The 15,396-nt window shown below is 35.4% G+C and overlaps 2 protein-coding genes across 19 annotated transcripts in view; one reads left to right on the top strand and one right to left on the bottom strand.

Annotated features, from left to right (window-relative positions):
• The window catches only part of LOC128894264 (uncharacterized), a 302,271-nt gene that overhangs the window by 167,027 nt on the left and 119,848 nt on the right, over positions 1-15,396 (bottom strand). The window lies entirely within an intron of this gene.
• The window catches only part of LOC128894237 (voltage-dependent L-type calcium channel subunit beta-2), a 175,209-nt gene that overhangs the window by 106,227 nt on the left and 53,586 nt on the right, over positions 1-15,396 (top strand). The window contains exons 1-2 of one of the 18 annotated variants that reach the window (XM_054155873.1): positions 9,918-10,822; positions 14,661-15,038. The exons of 12 other annotated variants lie outside the window; for them this stretch is intronic. In XM_054155873.1, coding sequence (XP_054011848.1) covers positions 14,979-15,038 — 60 coding nt within the window. In that variant the 5' untranslated portion in view covers positions 9,918-10,822; positions 14,661-14,978. Of the gene's footprint in view, positions 1-9,917; positions 10,929-12,625; positions 12,920-13,678; positions 15,039-15,396 lie in introns of those variants that run through there. 5 more of the 18 variants (XM_054155869.1, XM_054155872.1, XM_054155867.1 and 2 more) reach the window with 5 other exon arrangements.

The raw sequence follows: 15,396 nt of genomic DNA, 5'->3' as shown, positions 1-15,396 counted from the left end.
GATAAAAAGAGATTAGGAGGATTATATTTTCATTTACACTAGATTTACGAAGTAGAGAATGAATTTTAATCTATGTTTACCCTTTTATATGGATAAAAGTCATAGAAAAGCCAAGGATGAATTGTTGACAAAAGATATTTCGAGAGTCGACGAACGACACTCGGCTTTTGCTTAGCTTCTATTGGCTAAGGGTTGACGACGGGAAAATCATACGAAAAATACCGTTTCTGACAGATTCATGACATGATATTACGATATCTCAGTTGTACGTGGACCGATTTTATTGATTTTGGTTTTATTCGAAAGCTTATATGCAGTTTACATACGAAAAATGCCTTTAAATTTAGAAAATATTGCAGGCGTGTTGAGATATTCATGAAAGAAATGTCAGGTTAGGTTGGAATGAACCATCTCTCCTGTAAAAGATACGTGGTAGCTCCAACGCCAGGTATATATACGCGGTGACGGATAATTTTTCATGTACTTGGCGCCGAGACGCTACCGCGTCTCTAGATAAACGATTTTTGTAAAGCCTTGTGAAATTTTGAGTGGGTAAAAATGACTGTGCTTCGTAAACCTAGCTACTGTTAATCAGACGCGATATCCTAATGCAATATACAGTACTGTGCAAAAGTCTTTGGCCATTTGAAATGTAAAAGTCTTAGCTTACATCTTTTATATTTTTACCGCTAAAGAAAGAGTATAAATTCTGATTTAATTTACATATTCTACTTTGCCAATAGAAGTGCACAGTAATTAGATAAAATTAGATAGAAATAGTATAAATTTAACGGAGAATCCAAGGGAGAATTTAATATTTAATACTTCTCTTACATTCGTGATAGCGCCGATACTTATTCAACAAGTTTTATGTAATTTTTTAATTATTTAATTCGGAATATTTTGCTATTCGGTTCGGAATACCTCATACAATTCATCTACACTTTTTGGTTCTTTTTCTTTGAACTCTGTCCAAACAACTCAAGACATGTTTAATAACATTAAAATCGGGACTTTCAGTTGGCCAACTCGTAACTTTTAAGGCTCTATTCTCCTTTAAATCTGTCAATTTTGTACAATTTTACAGTAAGTACATCTAGTATACTAGTATATATAAAGCACAATAACAAATATACATAATATTTTATTAACATATGTAGATTTATTGAAATGTAATGCAAGCTTCATATGGTGGTCTAAAGACGCTTGCACAGTACTCGATTATTTTACCTTCGTTAAAGTTATTATCAACATTACAGTTATTCGATGTAAGTGGAATGAACAGAAGTGGAACGTAAAGAAACAAGTAATCCTTGGCTCGTGGACCGGTACAGGTCGCGAAGCCTGTTTTAAATCAAAGTGATAAATCAATCATTGGTACCAGTGCCAAAAGGTTGCAAAATCGTTCGATTCTGAAATGTAAAATGCCTGCGATGAGCTGTACTACATCGCGGAGAGGAATTTCTAGGAGTCGAGACGCGTACGATGCCAAAGGTAACTGGCGTCTGTTGGCACAGAAACCGACGCGTTCGGTCTTAAGGCGCCGACGCATAGTGCGTTTGCACTTACCAACAGCATTCGAGTAGCCGTGTGTTCGAATATCAACTTCGATCGGTCAGATTTTAATTTTGTTTCTTCGATTCTCATTTAATGTTTCGGAAGTGTAAACATTTCAAATCAAACGGTGAACGTTCCGCGAGGGTGTTGTCGTGTGAAATGTTTCGTTGCAGGTTAGACAGAAATTAGCAGCGATTAAGAAAATTGCTGACGCGACGTCTTGCCTCGAGCTATAAAACAAGAAGCTGACCCAGTTCAATTCTTGAAAACGCGAGGGAAAAGCGAGGGTTGACAGTGGTAGCTAAATCTCCATTCCTCGCGACTGGCTAGAAACACGGAGCACTTAGCACTGTGTGTCGCACAAAGAATCGCGTTTACGTGAAAGAGTTCACACAAACTTTTGACAAAATGCTGTTGAATGCCACCCCCTCCGTGTCGAAAGTTTGATGGTTTTATATACATATACGAGATGAATTACAAAATCGTTCAATGGAAGAGTCTTTGTTTATACTTTGTATTATATGCTATGCAACAAAATTATTGCATAAATCGGTTAATATTCATTGCGTCGAGACAATTTTTGTTTGTTTTGTAGGTAATTATTTGTACTTTAGGAAAAAATTAATGCAAAACGGATGCGAGTCGATGCCGCAACTCTATGTCTTGATAATGTCCAAGCACTTTTGTTTCTTGAAAATTTGATTGTTTGACAGTCTACCTAGTCAGTCTAGCATTGACTTTTTCGGAAATGTAAAGTGCACATTTTAACAAAGAATTTAAAAATATAAAAAAGGCTCTACGATTTTTGTTGACCGAATTAGGACGTTTTGAAGTTATTCGTACGTTTTTCTACGAATACCACCAAATATTATTGCGATAATTTTGTTGCGTAGTATATAATAAACATAAATTTGGTTTCACGAGTATGCTTATTTTATGTATGTTTATGTTATTTGTGTAGATGTCAATTACTAGATTTCTTAGATAAACCAGATTTTAGACGACTAACATTCAAGCCCTATATGTACTACTATATTTGCGTTTTATTAAATAATTAATGTTTTGTCTATACTCTAACATGTACATTTTGTTATATAATGTCTTCTTAACAATCAATAGCATTCTTGCTAACAGTTATCAGCTCTAGCTTGAAATATTAAAGTAAATGGTATTGAAAGTTGTCTACAGATAGAGACTAAAGGAACCAGCGTCTGCAGTTGTTATTATTTTGCTTTATCGGTGTTTAAACAACAAAAAAGCATACATAATAGCTCTTGGTTCGTATAGCAATAATATCTTATTTGTTTGTAATTTGACAATCATTTTGTTATTATTTTTATATGTATACGGCGTATCGATATTATTTACAGCACTGTTGATTTTAATGATAAATAATTATCGAACCAGGAAAATTCAGAAACAAAAAATCGTTTGACAATCCATATCGCACGCAAGAAATTTATTTCATTGTTCTTGGAAAAGAGATCGTATCGAAGATCTCGAAGCACTTTCCTCTCTTGCGACTATCTCAAAAAATTATTTAACGACGAAATTATAAGTAATATAGTTAAACATACGAATACATATAAACTGCAATGTGATTCAGCAAAACTCATAGATGTGATAATCCATATGAAACAATATAATCCATGTTTGAAGTGCAAAACTGTTAAAACTGCTAAATTCATTGTTTATCTGTATTTTGTCTGTATTTATAGGTTGATATTTGCTAATTTCACGTTACGTAATTATTTTTATTTGTAGTCACGAATAAAATTCAGTCTATAGAGCATTGACGTACGTAGTTAAAGAAATTACAATGCAATCGATTCATTCTCAAAACGAATTGTTATACTACACCATTCCAAAATATATTATTATTCTAACTATCATTTAACATATATTATTATTACGTTATTATTGACAATACTTCAGAACTTCAGATCATTGGACACGTTGTAATTAATATACAAAAATGTCGTTTTTTTTAGAAAACCCACCCCCAACTTCAGGCCCATCTGCAGGGTGAACGAGTAACCCCACGTCAACGCCGTTCGCGGATTCGGACACGCGAATGCTTTATTAATAGGTTCCCTAAAAATCTGATTTTTTGGGGACCTGTTAATAAAGCACTCGCGCGTCCGAATCCATGAACGGCGTTGATGTGGGGTTACTCGTTCATCCTGCAGATGGGTCTGAAGTTGGAAGCGAGTTTTTAAAAAAATCGACATTTTCGTATTTTATTGCTGTTCACGCGGGAAAAAGACATGAAAACTGTGTCGCCCCAATGCCCTGGACTGTTGGACATTGTAATTCACGCAACGTGACAACGTTCCAATCCTTACACTTGGGGGTGGACCACCCCTACCTCTGCCCCCCTCCCTTCAGCTTGGGGGGCAGTTTTCGAAACGGGACCTTTTCGGCATTCATCCTTAACGTATCGAGAACAAACGTGGTGAATTTCATCGCCCTCCGATGTGTGAAAGTGCTCCCTTACAAAGGGAGGTTGAAAATTTGCGAGCTGTCCCCCCCCCCCCCCAAGGGGTGCCTATGGAGTGCACGGTGTGGGTGATGGCATTTTCTGGATCAGGGAAGTCCAGAGAATGCATTGAGCTCAAATTCGAGACTGTCGTCAAAAGTTGTGGGTTTTAGAGGGGTGGGTGGTTGTGAGGGGTGGGTTTGTCCGAGAGGAATTTCAAGGGGTGCATTTTGTAGAGGGCATCAAGGATAGTCGCCCTAAAGTTTTTTTTACCGTAACCTCTGGCACTTTTAGAAGTGACGTTTTTCGACGTCCCCCTCTTTAAGGGGGTGAATTAACCCCTTTACATCAACCCTCGCCAATGCAACTTTGCACACACCCAGAAGATACTTGAAGACTACTCCTGACGAAGTTTCACCGAAATCGGTTGAAAACTCTCATAATTATGTACATTTAAAAATGTGTTCCGTTAATTTTGTCCAGCAGTTTATTTCAAACATCGTCGTCGTCTTAGCAAGTCGCGTTGATAAAAGGAAGCAGGAGAGTATTTTGGTTTAACACGATCGTTACGTCAGTTTCTATGTGACAGTCTTCGGGAGCAATCTATGGAGGTATATATATTCTCCGCAAGTACAATGCCTTTCCACCTCATCTATCGACCGCCTTCGCCCTTTCTTCACCCTTTCACAAAAGCAAACCCCGGGCTTTTAGGAGCAACTTCCACGCGGATCTGGCCGTACAATAGCGATATTTTTTTGATATATTCTAGCAGGTCATGAAATCAAGGCCTCAAAGTTCGCCGAACCCACGACTGAACAGTGAGACGAAGGTCTGCACGCGATACGATCGACTTAATTCGACGAATCAACGATTGTACGCGTTGTCGTCGTTGACGAAGGCGATGTCAACGCTAAGATTATTTTCTTTGGCTCGCTGCTACTCGTTCAGCTTTGATAAATTTTAGAAGCATGCTGCCCGATCACAACTTAAGCGCAACCCAGACCTACTTCTCGATTACAATACGCGTTTGTCGCTCGACGGACTATTAACGATTGACCTTTCATGACTACTTACAACGAGGACCGAAAACACAGTCAGGAAGCATTGCAGCGGGTAACGATGATGCGCTGCAAAATTTATTGTCAGCCCAAGGTCGCTCCTACTCTCGATCGTCTCAGGCTGTGTCTCAATTTAAAGCGTTAGACTATTCTGATCTCCAACAGAGCAGGCCAAGTTTGAGGAATTTTTATCATTAAAAGTATCTAACTTAGAAAGTTTAGATTTAAATGCACGTATAATTTCGAGGGTATCTTGTAAAATTTGTATTGAAAATCATTTGGAAATAGAGTCGCGACAAATTTTTCTTGCAATGGAATCTTTTCAAATGGAAGCTACGTAATTTTAAAAGCTATCAACTCGATAAGCTATAAATTAACACAGTATCAACGTAAACTAATATTCCATTTTTGATAGTTCAATTGATATATTTCTAATTTTAAATGTTGGCAAAAATACACTTTTTTAATAATTAAATAAAATTAAAAGAAAGGTTTGTAATTTAAGAAAATATTAAATTCGAGTATTTTCAATTGCGATTTTATACCCGTTTCCTTAAGGTTGAAATGCTCATGCCTCTCCGAGTTATTTATTTTTTATCCGTCGTTCGACACTTTCATCTAGATAAGAATTTTCCCCATCCTTTGTAGCCACTTTTGTGACTCGTGGAGCTATCCATGTACGAACAGTCACTATAGCGACGCCCGTCGAGACTACCGTTGTGTATCAGACGACTACCATAATGCAGCGACAAAGTATAGTGGACTTTCCCGGTAACAGCACCCTAGAGGATCGAAGGTGCTTTTATTTCGATCTTTTTATTGTCTAGAAAGTTTTATTTTTATTAGAGATAAAAAATTGGTAATTCCATTTAAGGGGTCACTATGGTGCAGTGTTCCTCAACATTTTTGGTCTGAAGGTCCATTTTGTTAGATCTGATTCTTACTTCACACCCTTTAATTTTTAAGAGCTGAAAATTGCACGATAATCCCCAAAATGATGTTGGTTAGGTTTAGGTTAGACTTTAGTAAGACCTAATCAAAGAGATTTGACAGGAATAAAAGTAAAATAATAATTCGTTTGCTTATAATTTTAACTTGACATAAAAGAAATAACATACAAATAAAATAAAAAGATACATACAAATAAAATATTTACTATACTTTTAATCTAACATAAATAAATAATAAGCTACATGAAATTTAATGTTTTAATGAAAACCTTGAGGATGCTAATCTTTGCAAAGTTTAATAATAAAATATTTGGTTCTAATTTTGAAAGATAATCTTAAGTCTTCTTGTTTGCAAATTACTAAACGTATACATTCTTTACAAAGGAACATATTTAACCAGCATAAGTTAATTTTTGACATGTTTTTCTTTTACTGGCAATCCGTCGATATTGAATGGGCGAAAACAGTTCCTAAAGTGGGGGATGAACAAAATTAAGTCAGAAAAAGAATTTACGGCATTCCTTCTTCATAATCATTGAAATCATGCCATAAACAATTTTCATATTATAAAAACAAGGGTGATATTTAGCTGGCCCGTATTTTCATTATTATAATATTGTAGCTTATAAAAAGAAAAATTCAAACATGTATAACATGTTGACCTTTGGATTGATAATGCAATAATGAAAATAACCCATACCGCTTAGAAAACGCCAATGACCTCAAAATCTTTGATAATATGACCTTGAAATCTTTTCCTTTTTTTTATTATAGTATTTTTCCTCTAAACCAAACAATGTTTTCCTGTGTGATTTTTTCTTATAAAAAAAAAAAAACACGCGAGATATTGAAGATGTAAGAAGTGGGACAGCCTGCAAAATATAAGAGATAGAATGATCTTATTGCAGCTACTTCATTATAATTGTATCTGTATTGAATGTAAAGGTTAGGTCAATATTTCTTCCAATGCTTTATTTATTCGCAATAGAGGGTACTTTATTTTCCTTGCTATTGATACTACAATGCTTGGATCCCCTTTTAGATACAGACTCTGATCAAAGGGTTTTCTTTACACAGAAAAAGAACAGATTCTTCCAGATTGCCTCAACAACAAAAAATACCTAAGTAACATATATTGTCGAATAACTATCCGCCCTATATTTATACTGCTGGTAATTTAAAAATGTTAACTAGAAACACTTCATCTAACATTGGAATTTCTTTCATAAAGCAGACAAATCTCCCTTCTTCTTCGGTGCCCCAAATAATTTGATTTACGACCGTATATACGACACAACTATAATCTTAGGATCTTTTCCTACCATATAGAAGCACACATATATCCCTATCCCTAAATCAACAGACCCTCCAACTCTTAATTCTCTTCGTCCTATTTCTCAACCTCCTTTTCTAACCAAAGCTTCACAGCTTCTTAAAAGGCTGTGCTATATCCCGTTCCTACGTCACGTTCGCAACTCTGCCCCTGTTCCTGGCTTTCAATGTGATTTCCGAAAACGTTTTAGTACTATCACATTTCCTTTGCATACCTTAAACACAGTATTGCTGTATATTATACCCTTCTTGAAGCCAAGTCAGATTTGTTTGAAATATTGTACTCTGTCATCCCCAAGAAATTAATATCGATTTAAATTGCATCATTTTGTATAAGTTAATTTAGATAATTTCGCGTATAACTGTACGGATCATATGCTAGCGTTTAAAAAAAACTATATTTCTCTTGTACTTAAACGAACCGGAGAAACGGAACACATTTGACAACACTTAACGAAACTATTGAATCTTTATATGCAAAATTGTAGCCCTTATATTATGATAATAAATTTTTAAATTAAGAGAATTAACGAATTATTCAGGATATCCGTCTTGAGTGCTTCAACCTTCATTGATCTGCGATACTTAGGCTAGTCAACGAGGTACAGTTAGGCTCGTTACACATTCGATCAATATTTCCTGTCTGTGAATTACTCTGTGTCATCGTTTAACATTTTCATCTCATCTAAATAAGGAACTAACTAACATGCGCAATGTGTCAAAGTTTTCTTCCATCTTCTCCGAAATTCAAATTTACCTTCCTGAGCAATGCTTCTGATATTGGATATAGCTATACGTTTTGGTCTTCTATACGGCTGCTCATTTTTGTGCTCAACTTCAGTAATTTGAGAAATTCTGGGAATATTTGCACTACCAAAGTTTATATTAACCGAGTATGATTCCCTCGAGCATGTTGCCTCACCAATCTTCTGTTATTACATCACCCGCTAGAACTGTCTGGCACACTTTATCATCTAATAGACGTTCTAACTTGGGTATAAATCAAATGTAAGTTCGTCGTAAGTCGTTCAATCATTATTCTATATACTGGTCCATATAACTAATAGGTAACAGAACAAAATTAATTAAGGGGTCAGGTCTACTCAGCGGCGAGAAAAAATGGGTATTTTGAACGATTTTTTTACAGTAGTTTAATATATTGTATAAAACAAGTAATACTACGTTATTACTCTATGTTTTAACTTTATTCGATAAAAATTTTAAAACGAAATATTTATTGGTAACAAAGTTATTGCCATATTTGTTGCACCCTGTTTCACATGTAATGCTTTGCAGTGACCATCATAATTTTTTACTTGGTAATCGAAAATCAATCCGACAAAAAAAATCATTAGTTTAATAGTTAATCTAGCACTTAATCGTAGCTCTTTCTTTTTTTTTTAAATTAATAAAATAGTAGCCTCTGATCGTTTACGTACGTATTTTCAAGGAAAAATCCGCATGCTTTTTGTTTAGAAAAATTTAAGTTTTCATCAAAACGAAAAATCGGATGATCAAGTACTAGTTTTTTATACCTAGAATAATGTGTAATAAATTTCATACAAATTCGTGAAATGATTTTTGAATTACAGTGGTCACCGATTATGAAAACATAGTTTCGAGAAAAACAGGTTTAAAGTTTTACTAATTATTTAATTACTTACAGTGAGATGTCTACTCCCGGGCCATATAATAGTTCTTCTGCTGATGTAGAAATATCTAAAATATCGAATTGATTATACGAAGCATTCTGCCTTCCCCAGTGTTCATATTAGGGCGTTTAACTACCACTTTGTCACACTCAAAATTAGTTTTTTTCAGCGTATCGACGAGCATTAGGTCCATTGATAATATTTAATAATGTATGTGCACTGATAATAATTAATTATTGACAATAATTAATAATGCATTTTGGGCTTATTTTCCACACCAGCTGGTTGAACTTTTTATTATTGTTCTAGTTGAATCCACCGACACATCTTGAGAGTAAATTATTATTAGTAAGGTCTTCAGAAATTGGGTTGATGACTTTCAAAACATTAGACGGTAAGAAGGTAAAATCTTGATTATAAGAAGCGCATTCTCCATTTGCTTCAGCGCATTGGTACGAGTACTAAGGGTCATTGCGCTTAGTAATTTTAGGATATCTCGAAAACTATTCAATGGATTAACTTGAAATTTGCGAAAAGTACTTTCAAGATATTATACTTTAAGAAAATGCAAATAAAAATTGATTTTTTGAAAATCCCGAGTGGATCTAACCCCTTAAATAGAAATAGAAATGCATGGTTCCGATACGTACAGTAACTGTGTTTATTTTTATGTATGAAAATTTTCTCTAATAAACAAAGGTATCGTTAAATAGGAAAATATACTGTACAATGTATTAGAGACTCATTAATGAATTGTATCTTTGTGTAGTGCAGTGACACATATTGGATTATATTTTGGGAAAGAAATCCCTGCTTTTCACTTTAAGGATTATTATTTCACTTGGCACTAACATCGTGTAAGAAGAATCTGTTCTTTATTGATTAATTATCTATCTAAATTATCTATTGATAAATAAATAAGGTATTTAAATGGTACTAGTAGAACTATCGTCGAACGTAATTAAAGTATATTATCACACATATTGTTAAGTAGCTATCGAGGATTTTTAGTTCCCGTATTTGTATACAGTCAAAGGTTTTCCTTGATCTTCGCAACCTTAGTCCAGTCGTTTCGAGCAGTAACAATGGGTCTGACGCTTTTTGCTTCTCAACCTAAAGACACTGACACGATCATCACGTTTTCTCGGCGATGTTTCATTCATCAGTCAAATGAATCATCCCCTGACACGTTACGAAAGGTGATCAATCTTAGACTTTGCGCTGCTCCGGTGTTCTACGTCGATCGTTGGGATATTATTCTGATACATCACGCGAGCCCATCGAGCCTCGGTGATTCACATTCCGCGATAGTTGCTGATCACCCACGTTCGGCACTCGGCATTCTTCTCGCCGAGTTTCCCCGTTGAACGAGGAAAATTACGACGAATCGAGCACTCACGGTTCGGCTGGCAGTTTTCGGTGTGGCGGCCACCGTTTTATTTATAGCGGAGGAGGTCGTGATGCGTTCCAAAAGCCTCTCGTCGCACCAGTAACGCACGCACTGGCATACCGAGCCCGTCTCGAACCAGTTTCCACCGATCATCTTCTTGTTCGTGGTGCTTAGACATCTAAACGCGACATCAGCTTCGCGTGACGATCGTCGATCGATCCTCGACCGACCTCCGAACGATCCCTTCGACGACTCGGATCGTCTCGTTCTCAGTGCGCACGTGTCATCGTCGCGTTACGATTCGGGACCAAGTGTTGAGAAGTGGTTAAAAACTTGACGCTACGCGGTGTTGCTTTTGGAAATTATCGCACGACGCGTAGGAAAACGATTCGCGAAACGTGGAGGTAGATCGCAGAGCTTGGGATGCATCGAGGCGGAGAAGTCTTTCTCACACACCCAAGAACATCATCCAACCGTGACACGACGATTTTTATGAAATTTTTCGGATAGGTAGAGGGAATACTACTCCTCGAAGTTGCGAATAAAATATCGGTTTAGTTAAATTTTTCAAAAATTAGATTGAAACAGAGTGCAATTTAAACCTTCAACTGAAAAGTCTCGTCAACTAGGTTATACGAACATACTATTTGGCACAAACTACATCGCTTTTCGTATGCTAAGGTCAAGAGGTAGTTTCCTATTTGTTAATGTTCAAAAACTGTTTCGAAACACTGGATAAACGTTTCTGTGTGTGTTTGTTTTCAATGATGATTTGGCTATTTTTCTTGGAGCCCTCCTCTTGCAGAGAAGAACCTGAAGAAATAACTTTGAATGCTTGATTATATTATAATTAGATTGCCGACTTTATACATTTATGACATGCGCTAATATGAAAAACATGTTTAAAACATTTGCAGAATAAATTGATATACATTCTATTATATTCGTATGAAAATGCAAATTCATATAATAATATTATTCCTACTATTTTCTATTACTCGTTTCTAATTTTGTCAATTCTTTTTATCTTTATTTTTGTAACCGCGGGGCCCATCTTTCTTGTTCTTCTTTACACCTCAGACATATTTTCGCATTTATTTGAACCTATCTAACGATTAATATCAATGAAATAACATATATTTGTTTTTAATTATATGTACTTAAGAAAAGCTTTGTGAAAAAACGCTGAAAGTAAACAGTGAATATAAACATTATCTCAAACGCTTGCACAGTATTTTAAAACACCTCTTAAACCTCTTAAACATTAACAAAGGGGCAGATGCTTTTCGACCTTAGGATAAATTTAGATGTACAGTGTTTTTAAACATTTCTTAAATATTAACAAAGAGGGAGATACTTCTTGACCTTTGGATAAATTTAGATATGAAAAAGCAACAAATCCATGTTAAATATTGATGTAAATGGCATCATTTTGTATAAGTTATTTTAGATAATTTCATGTATAACCGTACGGATGATATGCTACCATTCCAGAAAAATGTATATTTTTCTTTGTATTTAAACGAACTGGAGAAACGGAACATATCTGACAACATTTAACGAAATTATTAAATCTTTATGTGCAAAATTGTAGTCCTTGTATTATGATAATAAATCCTTAAATTAAGAGAATTAACGAATTTATAGATAAATGTATAGTGTAAATCTAAATTATCGAAAATCCTATCCACAATTTAGTAGGTAGTTTTCATTCCTCGAACATAAATATTTAGTTGATCCAAGCAGAACTAATATTTATCCAAGATTGTAGAGATTGTAGCTATAGTCTTGCATTCCTGTGCAAAATTTCATGAAAACAGTGTCACAGTTGAGCAATGATCGTCGTTAATATTCAATTCTTCGCGCAAGTTTCTTCTATTATGTAGCAAGATTACTTCACTGCTACCGATAGATACAATCTTCAGCTGTATACCTCGAATTCTGCACGGTGCTCGTCGTTTCCAATCGTGAAGTCCGGTTCGTGCAGTCAAGGTTAAGGCTGAAGATTTATGCGTCTGATATACATACCATGCGAACGCGTCACGAGCAATCGCGATTGCACTTCGGCAGACATCCAAAGATCGGACGTCCGCGCGAACCAGTGGATCAGTGGACTGTTAGTTAGCCACACGAATGCAGGAAAACGGTTACAATCCTTCTCTATAGACACCTGCTTCGATTCGAAGATCCTTCAGTTCCGAGTCAGCTGATAGGGGTCATAGACGTAACGATTTGTCGTATAGTTAATTGCACAGTTTAAGAAGGATAGCAAAATCTGTCTTCATAAGATATTCGAGGCTTTCACGATCCGGTACTTCGTAGTTGATACTAACAGAAGTTTTCAAATGTAAAACGTGTTTTCTGGATAAGATATCATCGCGTTTCGCTAGGATTGCAGCTATCTTTTTCGGTGGTCAAATGGTAGACTGATATTGGCGTAACTTGTGTGATTTGAAACTTCCATAATTCAAATTACGTTAGACATCTGAAAAAATTCCATGGTAGGACTATTGGTAAACAGTTATAATCTATACTAATATTATAAAAAGGTAAAGTTTGTTTGTTTGTTGGTTTGTATGTAGGGGGTAATCTCCGGAACTACTGAACCGATTTTAAAAATTTGTCCAATTTTAGAAAGCTATACTATCCCTGAGTAGCAATGGCTATGTTTTATTTTGATAAAAATAAGTTTTCAATTTGAAATCTCAAAATTTCTAAATCATGTCGGAAGAAAAAGCGTTGCTTGGCTAATTTATCGGCGTACGCTGATTAAATGGTTGGATATATGTACGTGAAAATAATGTAATACAAAAATATTGGTTATCAATAGATCTAAAAAAAAGTCAGCGACACGATATACCTAGCTTTTATATTTAACCCTCTATTTACTGACGGAACTTATAAGTCCCGTCAATTTTCTCATTATATTAATTAAACGCTTTGAAACGTATTGTGACTTTCAAGTTCACTTCTGTGAAGTTCGTTTTTAATTGTTGAATGGCAGCACAAGCTTTCTTTCTTTTGGAATCTTGTTAGAGACAACTCTATAAGATGATATAAGACCAAAATGAACGCCTAGATTTTAAAAACTTTTGAGAAATTCAATAAATAAAGGGTTAAACCACAATGACGTTTCTTATGTCAAAAATGAATTGAAAATTATATAAGGTGAACCTTAAGGGTATTTATTAGGTATAATATATTAATTAATATAAAAAAGAATCATTTTATCATCTGGAAAATTTCATGAAAATAAAATTTTCCCATTACAGCACGGCATGTGGTCGCATAGTTTAGGAGATAATGAAAAATGAAAATAATTTACAGAGAAATGAGTTATAGGTCATTCATTACACGATCGACTTCGTTGTTAACATTTACGTTTAAAAATCTATCTCTATATTACACCCAGCTAAATGAGTTCAGTTGTTACGAAGTACCTAACTACATACTTACATAAACACTACAGTAATTATTGTACCTTACGCGAATAAGAATAGTATTTTACGCGGGTGAAACCGCGGGACGCAACTAGTGGCATATACATTCTAAAGGAAAATTTGAGTACACGTAAACTTTCGTGTATACTTCGTGAATATATGTAGACCATTCTATAGTATTAAAACCACAATAGATGCAGGTTGATAATAGAATTAAATAAGAGATCGAAATGTATAACAGATTTATGTACATAATAGACATGTGTCTTCAGAGCTATATGATCTTATAGACGCTTAAGGTGTAATACATACTTGTGCTCGTGTCATAGTTCATTGGTCACCGATAGAAGTTGTTACGACTTCTTCTTTCTATGTCGATATTTGAATGCGAGAATGTTCAAAAATTAGACCAAGCTTCCAAGTATTCGATCAGTACGACAACTTTCCCCATTTCATTAATAACAGTATATACGCTACTAGAAAGAGGTCCGTTACAATTGAAACGTTATCATTTTAATAAAATAATTAATACAATTGATACTTTACAAATTATTAGTTGTCACAATAATATCCTTCATCGTCAACCAGGGATAAAATCCAGGGATAAGCTATCCTAAACAGTTAGGATTTAACGAGGAGTAAATAACTAACCAATGTAATTGTTTAATTATCGTTGATACGATTATTTGACAGATACTTGTTAAGTTTTCAGTGTTATTGTTCGTAGATGTGTATTGTATTTGACTGCCACTGAAATTCGAGGCAGGACTTATCTTGAAGTATAAGTCGTTAACGTCTATAGCGAGTCGAAGAAATCTGGCTCGATGCATCGCCCATGATTTGCCGAGAAATAAGAGTTGCAGAGTGTGATTTAAAGTGAGAACGAACTGACAGTCTGCCCCCGTGATAAATGCGGTTTCGAACCTGGACTCGACGTACCTCGTGCCGGAAGTCGATGGACTCGCGAAGCTGACGATTGCTGATCCACGTAGGCGATCGAGTGAACGGAGTTTATTCGGTCGATTGTTCGCTCGTCGCTAGTTTTGGCGCGTTAAGACGCGATTCGCTCGGGTTCCGCGTCCTCTTTCCGAGAGCTTGCAAACTGTCACGTCCAGGGATAATGGCGCATCTTCGGCGGCCGGCCAGGCGGGAGCATTACAAGCCATTCGGCAGGAGGAAGGTAAATGAAAAAAAAACTAACGTGATCTTGATTTCGTGCTAATCGAATCTCTGGCGAACGAATCGAACGCGATTCTAGCGAGAATGTACATTCTACGCTTGAAATTTATGTAAATTTAATATATCGAGGTTTTCTTCCAGCAATATCTATTTACATATGAAGTATTACAAGCTGTTTTCTAGGTAACTAAAGACAACTAATGAGATTAAGACGGACTCTTACTTTTTACCAGTTTGGTTTTCATGATTCTTTCTGCAGCCAAAGTATTTGACATAAACTTTGGGAATTCGGAACATTTATTTATAGATGTATGTATAAGACACTGTTATATTTACAATTGTTCTACTTAATTTGCTTT

Source organism: Hylaeus anthracinus, unplaced genomic scaffold (assembly GCF_026225885.1).
Source record: "Hylaeus anthracinus isolate JK02 unplaced genomic scaffold, UHH_iyHylAnth1.0_haploid 3, whole genome shotgun sequence".
NCBI lineage: Eukaryota > Metazoa > Arthropoda > Insecta > Hymenoptera > Colletidae > Hylaeus > Hylaeus anthracinus.
This window is presented reverse-complemented; position numbering and strand designations above follow the sequence as displayed.